Below are 13,889 nucleotides of genomic sequence, written 5' to 3'. Positions count from 1 at the left end.
CGTACGGCAGGGAGACAATAGATGCGAGTGCTCAGAGGCTAACAGCCATTTTCGCACACAGCCGTGTGCTTCTTCCGGCCTCGGGAGGCCGGAAGAAGCACACGGCTGTGTGCGAAAACGGCTGTTAGCCTCTCAGCGTTCGCATCTATTGTCTCCCTGCCGTACGGAGGATCCGTGAATCTACCTACTACAAGGACGGTGAGTGTAAGCATACTCTTCTCTATATTTTGGATTCCAGCTTTGTCTTTCCTTACGACTTCATCAGGATTATATTTTAGCTATGGCCACTGGACATTACTGGGAACTGTTGCACTGTTAGGTTCGCTTTTTTCAGGGACTGTGCCCTCTGTTTTTCTTTTTTCGTGTAGGCATAGATTAGATTATGGTAGTAAATAAAGAAAAAAGGTGTCCTGCACTCACCGCTTCTATCCAGGTAATCCTGCTCCCATCTCGGGTCACGACTCGAACACGGAGGACATGGGTTGTGGAGCGCTCAGAGGCGACTGCCGGCGGTTTCACGCATAGGAATGCGCTTCATCCGGCCTCGTTAACGTCATCGCGCTGTGCGAATTATAAAGGTGCAGCTGGTGAGTCACATGATTCCAGGTGACCTCTCACCCCGTGTTACATTCAAAAGTGAACGGACCGAAAACGCCACATAAGGAAGCAAAAAGCAAGTTAGGTAAGTACATCAATACTAATAGACCTAAATCTGCCCTGAATAAACAAAAATTTATAAAAAAGGGGAAAAATCTAATTTATCATTTAACCCTAACGGCCCCTGTGCGTCAAGGCGCAGTATCCAACGCGCCTCGGCACGCAGGAGCAGACGACGTCTATCTCCTCCAGAAGGGTGACAAGGGATTGTTTCAAGACCTCCAAATTTTAACGTGGTGCAATTTCCACCATGTATGGATTGCATATGCTGAACAAATCTTGGGGAACCACCTCCTTTTCGAACCGAGTACATATGCTCGCGCACTCGGGCCCGGAGTTGTCTCTCGGTTTTTCCAATATAAAAAAATTGGCAACTACAACATAAAAAATATACAACGAAAGTGCTCCGGCAGGTGATGAGGTGTTTTATTTCAAAAACATAACTCCCTAATTTAATAGAAATCGCATTAATGTTGTGAGGGCATTGAGGACAGAAGCCGCACTTCTTATTCCCTTTCGGGGCTATACCAGACAACCAAGTCTCCTTGGGATGTGCTTCTCTATTCAACTTCTGACCCTTCAGTAGATCAGCGATAGTCTTGTTTTTCCTGAAGGTAACTATGGGTCTATTTTGTGCTGTATTCACAATGTCTGGATCTGCCATTAGTAGATACCAGTTCTTAGTGATGGCAGATTTGATAACGTGATTCAGAGGGCTGTTTTTAAAAGCAAACGTGAATTTTGAATTTTCTTCAATGGTGGACGGAAAATCTTTTTTCTTATTTTTTGAATCAACAAGTAAATCTTCTCTGTTTTTAATTGCAGCTCTCCTGTAAGCTCGTGCTAATACTTCATCAGGATACTGACGCTGTCTAAAGCGTGTAAGTAAGTGTCCTGCTTGTTCCTCATAATCAGACTGCTTGCTATTATTTCTTTTTAAACGTAAAAGCTGGCTATACGGAATAGAATTTTTAGTTTCAATAGGGTGGGAGCTCTTATAGTGCAAAAGAGCATTTCTTGCCACTTCTTTCCTATAGCCTTGTGCCAGAAGCTGGTTATTCTCCACATAGAGTTTAAGATCCAAAAATTCGAGACTATCTCCCCCAAACACACTCGTAAATACCATGTTCATAGCATTGACATTAAGATAGGCTACAAAATCCTCAAACATACTTGGAGGCCCGTCCCACACCACTAGGATATCATCCATATATCTCCAAAAAGCCCGAATATGCCTTGAAAAAAGATTGGAGGTACTAAAAACATACTCCTGTTCAAACGCGGCTAAAAACAGATTCGCGTATGAACAGGAGGTGGGACTCCCCATTGCGGTTCCGACTTTCTGTCGGAACCATTGATTGTCGAATTGAAAAGTATTATTGTTAAGAATAAACATGAGGGCATCACAGATAAATTGTACAAAACCATGTGACTTGTCGGTCCTATTCAGAATGTTTTGAATGGCTTGCACACCCGTAATATGGGGATTGCGGGTGTACAACGCCTCTACATCTATAGATGCCAACGAGAAAGAGGGTTCCCAATTAAAGTCATGAATAAACCTTAATACATCTCCTGTATCTTTAAGATATGTTGGAATGGAGGTAAGGAGGGGTCTAAGGGACCAATCTACGTATTTAGATAAGTACTCGGTCACCGAACCCACCCCCGCAACAATAGGTCATCCAGGGGGGTGGGTGCGGGACTTATGTACCTTAGGTAACAAATACCAATTGGGGTCACTGGGGGTCACAGGTATAAGGCGTTCCGCTAATTTCAGATCCAACACTCCAACCTCTACATAGTGGCGAAGGAACGATCTCAACTTCTCTTTAATACGGCTCGTAGGATTCTCCGACAACTTTTCATAGGTATCTATCGCAGACAATTGACGCTGAGCCTCTTGGTTATAATCAACTTTAGACCAAACAACAATACTACCTCCCTTATCTGCTCTTGAGGTGACAAGATCCTCTCTCTTAACTAACCAATTCAGACCTTCAAATTCATCGTTAGATAAGTTACTCAGTGGGTGGGGGTAAATGAGTGCCTTCATGTCATTTTTTACTGCCTTCATGAACAAATCAATAATTTTTGGATAGTAATGAGTTCATGCATGCTTGGAAATCTGCACATATGCAACATGCTTTGAAATTGGTAGAAATAGTCCTGGAACAACATCAGAGAGACTATGTTAAAATTACTGAAGATTTGGAAAGGTCTAAAAGTGAATTTCGTAAACGAGTATCTGAAATCCAAGCAACCACTTTCTTAAAAAATCTTGAGAAGAAGATGGCCCTCCTCCAGATTGAGATAAAAGAAGTAAAACGTGACAAATTTGTGCGCGATAAGCGCGATTATGACAACGATAATGTTTTTTCTTGGAGTACCAATAATAACAAAAATGGTAGAAGAAATGCAGGTAGAAGATTTAGAAGAAGAAACTTCAAGGGTCGCAGAAGCCAAGATTTCTGGACCACTGAATCAGACACGAGCGCTTCAGATGAGGGTAATAGAGATTCTAGCCAGGGAAACTCCTATACTCAGCAACCCCCTTTAGAAAGAAGACCAGAAGGGGGGGCAGAAAGAGGCACGCTCAGAGGAAAGTGGGCACAGAAACGCAAGGAGGTCACTTGGAGGGATTAGCAGGGGAGACTCTGGTGGAGAACCTGACAGATGTTGTCCTCCCCCAGAGTACTCTGACTGCTTTGTCTAAAGGTCTGAATTTTGGATTAGTTGAAGGTTTTGATTTTGTCTCCTTTGAAGTCGATTTATTTAGGGCTGTTCGTAAAATTAACCTCAATAAGTTTTTTTCCAGCTCCATAAAAAAATCTCCTGCATTAATTGATTGTAATACACCTTGCCATATAGGCCCTTTGGGCTTTATCCCTGTTAAGGGTTTTGATGCTAATGACATGGAGTTTACGAATATGTTAGTTGACTTGGCATCAGATGATGCCACACAGGTTCGATGTGGAGGGGACTCCCCCCCTTTTTTGGGGGGGGTCCCCTCCACATTCAACCCTCCCTTGGCACCGGGTGGCCCTATTGATTTGTTCATGAAGGCAGTAAAAAATGACATGAAGGCACTCATTTACCCCCACCCACTGAGTAACTTATCTAACGATGAATTTGAAGGTCTGAATTGGTTAGTTAAGAGAGAGGATCTTGTCACCTCAAGAGCAGATAAGGGAGGTAGTATTGTTGTTTGGTCTAAAGTTGATTATAACCAAGAGGCTCAGCGTCAATTGTCTGCGATAGATACCTATGAAAAGTTGTCGGAGAATCCTACGAGCCGTATTAAAGAGAAGTTGAGATCGTTCCTTCGCCACTATGTAGAGGTTGGAGTGTTGGATCTGAAATTAGCGGAACGCCTTATACCTGTGACCCCCAGTGACCCCAATTGGTATTTGTTACCTAAGGTACATAAGTCCCGCACCCACCCCCCTGGACGACCTATTGTTGCGGGGGTGGGTTCGGTGACCGAGTACTTATCTAAATACGTAGATTGGTCCCTTAGACCCCTCCTTACCTCCATTCCAACATATCTTAAAGATACAGGAGATGTATTAAGGTTTATTCATGACTTTAATTGGGAACCCTCTTTCTCGTTGGCATCTATAGATGTAGAGGCGTTGTACACCCGCAATCCCCATATTACGGGTGTGCAAGCCATTCAAAACATTCTGAATAGGACCGACAAGTCACATGGTTTTGTACAATTTATCTGTGATGCCCTCATGTTTATTCTTAACAATAATACTTTTCAATTCGACAATCAATGGTTCCGACAGAAAGTCGGAACCGCAATGGGGAGTCCCACCTCCTGTTCATACGCGAATCTGTTTTTAGCCGCGTTTGAACAGGAGTATGTTTTTAGTACCTCCAATCTTTTTTCAAGGCATATTCGGGCTTTTTGGAGATATATGGATGATATCCTAGTGGTGTGGGACGGGCCTCCAAGTATGTTTGAGGATTTTGTAGCCTATCTTAATGTCAATGCTATGAACATGGTATTTACGAGTGTGTTTGGGGGAGATAGTCTCGAATTTTTGGATCTTAAACTCTATGTGGAGAATAACCAGCTTCTGGCACAAGGCTATAGGAAAGAAGTGGCAAGAAATGCTCTTTTGCACTATAAGAGCTCCCACCCTATTGAAACTAAAAATTCTATTCCGTATAGCCAGCTTTTACGTTTAAAAAGAAATAATAGCAAGCAGTCTGATTATGAGGAACAAGCAGGACACTTACTTACACGCTTTAGACAGCGTCAGTATCCTGATGAAGTATTAGCACGAGCTTACAGGAGAGCTGCAATTAAAAACAGAGAAGATTTACTTGTTGATTCAAAAAATAAGAAAAAAGATTTTCCGTCCACCATTGAAGAAAATTCAAAATTCACGTTTGCTTTTAAAAACAGCCCTCTGAATCACGTTATCAAATCTGCCATCACTAAGAACTGGTATCTACTAATGGCAGATCCAGACATTGTGAATACAGCACAAAATAGACCCATAGTTACCTTCAGGAAAAACAAGACTATCGCTGATCTACTGAAGGGTCAGAAGTTGAATAGAGAAGCACATCCCAAGGAGACTTGGTTGTCTGGTATAGCCCCGAAAGGGAATAAGAAGTGCGGCTTCTGTCCTCAATGCCCTCACAACATTAATGCGATTTCTATTAAATTAGGGAGTTATGTTTTTGAAATAAAACACCTCATCACCTGCCGGAGCACTTTCGTTGTATATTTTTTATGTTGTAGTTGCCAATTTTTTTATATTGGAAAAACCGAGAGACAACTCCGGGCCCGAGTGCGCGAGCATATGTACTCGGTTCGAAAAGGAGGTGGTTCCCCAAGATTTGTTCAGCATATGCAATCCATACATGGTGGAAATTGCACCACGTTAAAATTTGGAGGTCTTGAAACAATCCCTTGTCACCCTTCTGGAGGAGATAGACGTCGTCTGCTCCTGCGTGCCGAGGCGCGTTGGATACTGCGCCTTGACGCACAGGGGCCGTTAGGGTTAAATGATAAATTAGATTTTTCCCCTTTTTTATAAATTTTTGTTTATTCAGGGCAGATTTAGGTCTATTAGTATTGATGTACTTACCTAACTTGCTTTTTGCTTCCTTATGTGGCGTTTTCGGTCCGTTCACTTTTGAATGTAACACGGGGTGAGAGGTCACCTGGAATCATGTGACTCACCAGCTGCACCTTTATAATTCGGACAGAGCGATGACGTTAACGAGGCCGGATGAAGCGCATTCCTATGCGTGAAACCGCCGGCAGTCGCCTCTGAGCGCTCCACAACCCATGTCCTCCATGTTCGAGTCGTGACCCGAGATGGGAGCAGGATTACCTGGATAGAAGCGGTGAGTGCAGGACACCTTTTTTCTTTATTTACTACCATTTAGTGACTACGGTCTTTATTGTCCTAGCACCTCCGCTGCCAGGGTGGATTTCCAGTCTAGCGGGACGCCGTCTCCATCTCGTGGTCTTAGGAGGCCTAAGGTATCGGTGCCACTGTTGTTTCTTGTTTACTTCTAATAGATTAGATTATGTTGACTTTTTTTTATATTTTATTTATTTATTTTTTTAAGCGACCTTTAATGGATTAACCTCTATGGTTGCACAGATCTTATTTCACACAGAGGAGCGTATTACCTCCAGCAAGTCTATCATCCGAGTCATCTGAGAGTAAATAAGAACTCTGTGTCCCTGTGACTTGAGCCGCGTGAGCAGCAGGTCCAGGGCGTATAACTTCCCGCTGTCCGTGATGAGGCTCTCCTTGTCTGTAGGAACATAAAGCGTCAGAGGAACATATATTACAGAACAGGCTATAGGGGAAATAAAGACACTACAGTAATACAAGTGCATGAGTCTTCTGTGATGGTGCCCCCGGTCCCTGCTAAAAAACCACTTCCTGGTGGAGCAGGAAACGGACATTTAAAAGGGGTACTCCGCCGAAAAAACATCTTATCCCCTATACAAAGGAGAGGGGATAAGATGTCTGATCAAGGGGGGGTCCCGCCGCTGGGGATCCCCGCGGTCTTGTCCGCGGCACCGTAGTCATCCGTGCACGGAATGAACTCTGCTCCGTGTCGGATGACTGGTGACTCCTCCCATTTCATGTCTATGGGAGGAGGCATGACGGCAACGCACAAGCCATTACGCCCCCTCCCATAGACATGAATGGTGGGGGGTGGCGTGACTTCACAAACCAGCTTCCGCAATCCAGATGCCACTGCTAAGGGCCCGGAAATCGAGGGGGTCCCCAGAGGCGGGACACCCGTGATCAGAAGTCTTATCCCCTATCCTTTGAGTACCCCTTTAACCAATCACTTGGGGGGGGGGGGGGGGAAGGGGAGACGGTGGAGCAGACAGAGGGGGTGAAAATGTGGCACAGGGGAAGCAGATGGACAGGGGAGATGTGGCATGGGGTGGAGGGAGTTCAGAGGGGAAGGGCATGAGGTGGCACGGGAGGTAGGAGGGGGAGGGAATGAGGTGGCACGGGGGGTAGGAGGGGAAGGGAATGAGGTGGCACGGGGGGTAGGAGGGGAAGGGAATGAGGTGGCACGGGGGGTAGGGGGGGAAGGGCATGAGGTGGCACGGGGGGTAGGGGGGGAAGGGAATGAGGTGGCACAGGGGGGTAGGAGGGGAAGGGAATGAGGTGGCACAGGGGGGTAGGGGAGGAAGGGAATGAGGTAGCACGGGGTGGATCAGAGGGAAAGGGAATAGCATTGCACAGGGGAAGGGTGATCAAATTGAGGAGGGGGGGAATGTTGTGACAAATGGGGGAATCAGAAGTGGGGAATGATGTGGAATTACGTTCAGAGCTTCCAAGTCATTTAACATTTATTTTATACTCAGATTTGTATCTGTATGTTAAACGCCAGTACGATAAACTACGGTAATTATTATCAGTAAATCATCTGAACTAAGTGCAACACAAATTCCCAACAAGTTTTTCCCCTGGATGCTACAGGCTTCATCAGAGGACTAAAACCGGATATAAAAAAAAAAATAATAATAATAATTAAGGCACAAGTTGTGAACAGGTAACAATAATCCGACGCCAATAGAGCCACTTACTGATACTTCAATGCCTAAATAGTGGAAGTGACCCAGACGCTTCCACAACTTTGCAGTAACATTTAGAACTTTGCCGAATGCTCTAGCGCCCCCCCCCCCCCCCGACAATTATTTGTTTCGATAACCAACGCGGCAGCTCCCAGCCGGGAACATCTTACAGGGATTCATAGGTCACAGAGAAAGTTTCTCCCTTTAAAACTAAAGAGGCCAAAAGATCGGGCGCTGATCACAGGCCGAGTAACGTTATTTCAGGAAAGCCGAGCATCCTGTTAGTAGGTTCTGTAATAAACACACTTGGAAAACAATACGCTGCCTCTCCGATACGGGTTTAACCCTAAGCTTACAAGGGTGAGCGCTAAAATGATGACAATTCTTAAAGGAAAACTGTCAGCCGGATCAGCCACTCCAATCCATTATACAATTATACAGTGACCAGGGGCCCAACGAGGGGTCACTTACTTAATTTCGTCCAGTAGCTCCTGAGTTACGGACTGCTGAAATCCCGCTGCTCAATTCACTGAATTGCGCACAGGAGGCGGGGCCTCGCCGGCTGTCCATGCCTCCGTTCGTCAGCTCCTAATGCCGCCCCCTCATTAGCATATTCATTGGAGGCGGTGCGTGTACACGGCTGATCTGCAGAACGCTTGCAGCAGTGACGCGAGAGTTGTATATATTCTACGACAGAGCAGCAGCGCGCACGTGACTGGAGACTCACGTCACATGGAGTCACCGAAAATGAATATGCTAATTACGGAGACAGCATTGGGGTTGTCTATGAGAGGGGGCGTGGTCGTAACGTCTCAATCACGGCCTCCGGCTGGAGCACCCCTTTAAGGGGTGTATTGGGGTGAATTATTAAAGGGGTACTCCGCTGCTCACCGTTTGCAAAACTGTTCCAAACGCTGGAACCAGGAGCTTGTGATGTACTAGCCCTACCCCCTCATGCCACGCCCCGCCCCCTAAATGTAAGTCTATGGGAGGGGGCTGCCACGCCCCCTCCCATGTACTTGCATTGAGGGGGCGGGGCGTGACATCACAAGGGGGCAGGGTTATGACGTCACGAGCTCGTGGCGCCGGCTCCAGCCCTCGGAACAGTTTGTTCCAAACGGTGAGCAGCGGAGTACCCCTTTAATTCTGTCCTGTGTGTATTCTGGATATTGATTTGTAATTTTTTCAGTGACGTTGAACGGAACAATATGAGAAAAATGGATAATGAAGATTTTTAAAAATATAAAAAAAATGTATTTATTTTATTTCTTTTTTACACCAGAGCTAAATACTGAAGTGTTATAGAAGATTCAGCTATTGCAGAAATACAATGGAGGCGGCGGCTCCGGCACCTGTTCTCTCTCTTATTCCACATACACCAGCGCCACCTAGTGTCCGGAGAGCGCAGTGGTCATCGCAGGGACGTACGGTGGGAATGGAGGACACGCGCTCTCACAACAGGAAATCAGACCACCTTGTTTAAAAACATTTCGCCGGAAACATTTCCTCTGGGTCTTCCTACTTGAGGGTTTGTTTTTCCCTGAACAAGTCTCAGAGGATCCACGCCAGGTCCCCCCCCCCACCCCCGCCCCCCCCCCCGTGCACATCCTCCGAAAAGGGATTCAGTGACCTTCGCTGGGACGCCATGATGCTTTCTACCACACATCCAGAGAGGCGGTCAGGTGCACATACAAAGCTGGACCAAGTGTATTGTGAACTTAGACACTGTGATATTTGGCTCAAGTCCTGCAGGAACTCATGGGAACGGAGTTCCTGCACTTTTTCCACAGCAGGAACGCAGTTCCCATGAGCAGGAGTCCTGCAGGACCAGTCCTTAAAAGGGGTACTCCGCCCCTAGACATTTTATCCCCTATCAAAAGTATGTCTGATTGTGGGAGTCCTGCTGCTGGGGACCCCCGCTATCTCAGCTGCGGCACCCCAGAGATCCTGTGCACGGAGCAAACTTCGTTCCGTGCCGGATGACTGGTGATGCGGGGCAGAGGCTCAGTAGTCACAGTAATGCCCCCTCCCATAGACTTGCATTGCGGGGCCGTGAGGTCACGAGCCTCCAGCGTTGCACCAAATGCTCTAAACGAACGCCGGGTGCAGCAGGGAAAACGTGGGAGTCCTCAGCGGCGGGACCGCCGGGATCAGACATCTTATCCCCTATCCATTGGATCGGGTATAAGAGGTCTAGTACCCCTTTAAGAGGAAATCTTGGGCGAGTTCCCACACGACTTGACCTATGTACCGTATTTTTCGCCGTATAAGACGCACCTTTTCTTCCCCAAAACTGGGTGGGAAAAGTCGGTGCGTCTTATACGGCGAATACACCCCTATGACGGCGGTCCCTGCGGCCATCAACGGCCGGGACCTGTGGCTAATACAGGACATCACCGATCGCGGTGATGCCCTGTATTAACCCTTCAGACGCGGCGATCAAAGCTGACCGCCGCGTCTGAAGGGAAAGTGACACTAACCCGGCTGTTCAGCGATTTCACCGCGGCGGTCCCGAACAGCCCGACTGAATAGCCGGGTTAGTGCTTACAGGACACCGGGAGGGACCTTACCTGCCTCCTCGGTGTCTTCTCCGTTCAGGGATCCCCTGTATGGCCGGCGCTCTCCTTCCTCGTCATCACGTCGTCGCGTACGTGCGTCGGCGTGCGTAACGACGTGATGGTGGCGACGGAGAGCGAGGATACCCGGCCGGCAGCAGAGACATTCCGGAGCGAAGGGGACAGCGTTGGAGCGACATCCAGGGCAGCGGTGACGGGTCCGGAGCGGCGGGGACACGTGAGTATTACCTCCTGTGCAGTGGTCTTCAATCTGCGGACCTCCAGATGTTGCAAAACTACAACTCCCAGCATGCCCGGACAGCCAACGGCTGTCCGGGCATGCTGGGAGTTGTAGTTTTGCAACATGTGGAGGTCCGCAGGTTGAAGACCACTATTGGGTTCAAAATCTTGAATTTTTTAGATTTTGCACCTATAAATTGGGTGCGTCTTATACTCCAGTGCGCCCTATAGGGCGAAAAATACGGTATGTATGTGTGTAATTATATATATATATATACACACACACACACACATTTCACTATTTTTTTTTAAATCAGATATATATACATACATATATATATATATATATATATATATATATAAATATGGGGAAAAAATATATCTAAAAAATATATAATTTTGTATTTCTCATTTCCTTTTTATAGAGATATTTTTATCATTTTTTTTTTACTTAAATCATAATAAAATGTATATATATATTATATATATACATATATACATACATATATACACACACACATACATAAACACACACACACATATTCCTAAATATAATTGATAATGAAGCAGTAATGTGTCCGGGAAAAAGGAATAAAGCAATGTAGTTTTGTTGTTTTTCTCACCCAGAAGTAAAGGTTCTGTACTGCCACCTACTGGAGGTAGGTAGTTAATGGCACATAAACTTTTGATATGTTATAGAGCAGTGTTTCCCAACCAGTGTTCATTGAAACAGCTGGAGGAGCAATGGTAGGAAATCACTGTTCGAGAGACATGTCAAAAGTTCTGATTGGTCGGGGTCCTCACACAGTACATTGGGGGCGCTATAGGGGTCAGAACATGGTGATGCACTATCCTTTTTATCATTACAAAAAAAAGAAAAAAAAAAAAAGAACTCCGAACCTGGTATTATTACAATCGCACTGACCCCCATAGTTAAGATAACCCGTCAGTTTTGTGGCGCTAATCATCATTAAAGGGGTACTCCACTGGGGAACCTTTTTTGTAATTTGTAAATTACTTTATTAAAAAAATCTTTATCCTTCCAGTACTTATTAGCAGCTGTATGCTACAGAGGAAATTATTTTCTTTTTTTTGTCTTGTCCACAATGCTCTCTGCCGACACCTGATGTCCGTATCAGGAACTGTCCAGAGCAGGAGAACATTCCCATTGCAAACCTGTGCTGCTCTGGACAGTTCCTGATATGGACAGAGGTGTCAGCAGAGAGCACTGTGGGCAAGACAAAAAAGAAATTCAAAAAGAAAAGCATTTCCTCTGTAGCATAAAGCTGCTAAAAAATACTGGAAGGGTAAAGATTTTTTTATAGAAATAATTAACAAATCTGTTTAAATTTCTGGCACCAGTTCATTAAAAAAAAAAAAAAAAAAAAAAAAAAAAAAATTTATATATATATATATATATATATATATATATATATATATATATATATATATATATTAATAATAATAAATAATAATAATAATAATAATAGTTTTCCTCCGTAGTTCCCCTTTAATAAAGCTGAAAGATTATTTCCCCAGCAGATTTACGTCACCCGCTGAGATCCCCCATAACTGGCCCAGAAGCCGAACAACGTGACGTCCTGGAAAGAGAAAGCGCAGGACATGAGGAGCGGCGGGGACAGATAACCCTGATCTCTATAGGATCCCATCATTCTCCATTAGAATAAAGGAAAAACAATGGGGTCAGGAGAAGGGCCGCGTCTCGCTCTCACAAACAGAATGAACCTTTGAGGCCGCGCTCACAACGCTGCCACTTCCTTCCATTTACAGCCCGGCCATTTGTTATCAATAGAACAGGAAGGTATCGGAGATTCCCACAGTCCTGATAGGAACTCCGGCTCTCCGTCACCCAGCACCGCCGCTCATGGCTGGAGGTAGCATGAGAAACCCCTGACACCACCATAAATTACACTCCTCCTGTAGTGTGAGGAAGCGCTCCGACACGGAGAGGGCCCCCGAGAAGTGACCGCCGCGGATCAGAGATTATACTGGGCTCATCCGGTCACTGCGCCGTTCAGGGGCCAAGAAATGCTGAAGACGCATCCGAAAGAATGTAAAAAATCCCTAAAAACTATTCACCCGGCTCTATAAACACTCAGACGGGAAGGAAAAGGTTGACATTAAAGGGGTTCTCCTCCGCCGCCTGTAATGTACAGATCATCTTACATTGTGTTTATCTGCTACACATAATATGTGGCCCCCGCATTCATACGGACGATGCCTGCACATGATAGACACTTATTGGAGGACCCCAAACTGGTATCGGCGCCAATACAAAACATCTGCATGAGCCCCGGTATAAATGTCCCCAATACCTGCAGATCGTGTTACTGGGGGCTTCTCTCTAAAAGGAGAGGATTCCCTACCTACTGTGACCTTCCACCTAATAGATTGGGGGGGGATTCCCTACCTACTGTGACCTTCCACCTTATAGATTGAGGGGGGGGGGGGGGGGGAAACCCTACCTACTGTGACCTTCCACCTAATAGATCTGGGGGGGGGGGGGGGATTCCCTACCTACTGTGACCTTCCATCTAATAGATTGGGGGGGGGGGGGGGGAATTCCCTACCTACTGTGACCTTCCACCTTATAGATTTGGGGGGGGGGATTCCTACTATAACCTTCTTACCTTATAGATGGGGGGGGGGGGGGGATTCCCTACCTACTGTGACCTTCCACCTTATAGATTTGGGGGGGGGGGGGGGGGGGAATTCCCTACCGACTGAGGCTACTAAATATGTATGTGTGTGTAGGGGGGATTCCCTACCTACTGTGACCTTACCCCTTACAGATTGGGGGGGGGTGGGGGGTATTTTTACCCGTGCGCGCCATTTTCACTGAGAAGTAAACCAACATTAATCAAGAAATTATAGAAGTTCATGAAGTCCCCCCCCAGTGACTGGTATCTGCCAGAGTCTCATCCCCCACACAGATATCAGAATGGATTATCCCGACTTGTTTCACCTACCTGGGATCCTGATGTACGACCACCCATGGCACGGCCGGCACGCCAAAAGACCACAGGGAGCCTCAGGGAAAAACTGCAAGTTCCTCGAGAGCCTGTCGGCCCGATGACCTGGGGCCCCGAAGACGAGCAGCCTGGTGACCTCGGGGTTCCCGCCGTTTTTCAACATCTGTCGCTCATATTCGGCGCTGCGATCACTGCAGTAGGTGTCTATCGGGGCCGACGTTACCTGAGAGGACAAAGTGTTCAGTATAACGTCATTGCATTCACAGACTTTCACCTTCATACATCTGACCCTTGGACAAAATTTACATAATCTGAGAAATTTAGGTACATAAAACGATTGTAATACACAACTTACATACAAAG

General features: G+C 46.1%; 1 protein-coding gene across 5 annotated transcripts in view; it reads right to left on the bottom strand.

Annotated features, from left to right (window-relative positions):
* INO80 (INO80 complex ATPase subunit) overlaps nucleotides 1–13,889 on the bottom strand; it is a 79,826-nt gene that overhangs the window by 21,391 nt on the left and 44,546 nt on the right. For all 5 annotated transcript variants that reach the window (XM_056545528.1, XM_056545530.1, XM_056545529.1 and 2 more), the window contains exons 26-27: nucleotides 13,524–13,749; nucleotides 6,323–6,450 (exon numbers count right to left, since the gene is read on the bottom strand). In XM_056545528.1, the coding sequence (XP_056401503.1) occupies nucleotides 6,323–6,450; nucleotides 13,524–13,749 (354 nt within the window). The remainder of the gene's footprint in view (nucleotides 1–6,322; nucleotides 6,451–13,523; nucleotides 13,750–13,889) is intronic.

The sequence above is a fragment of the Hyla sarda genome, chromosome 11 (genome assembly GCF_029499605.1).
Source record: "Hyla sarda isolate aHylSar1 chromosome 11, aHylSar1.hap1, whole genome shotgun sequence".
Lineage (NCBI taxonomy): Eukaryota > Metazoa > Chordata > Amphibia > Anura > Hylidae > Hyla > Hyla sarda.
The sequence above is the reverse complement of the archived record's forward strand: the minus strand, read 5'-3'. Positions and strand labels throughout refer to the sequence as shown.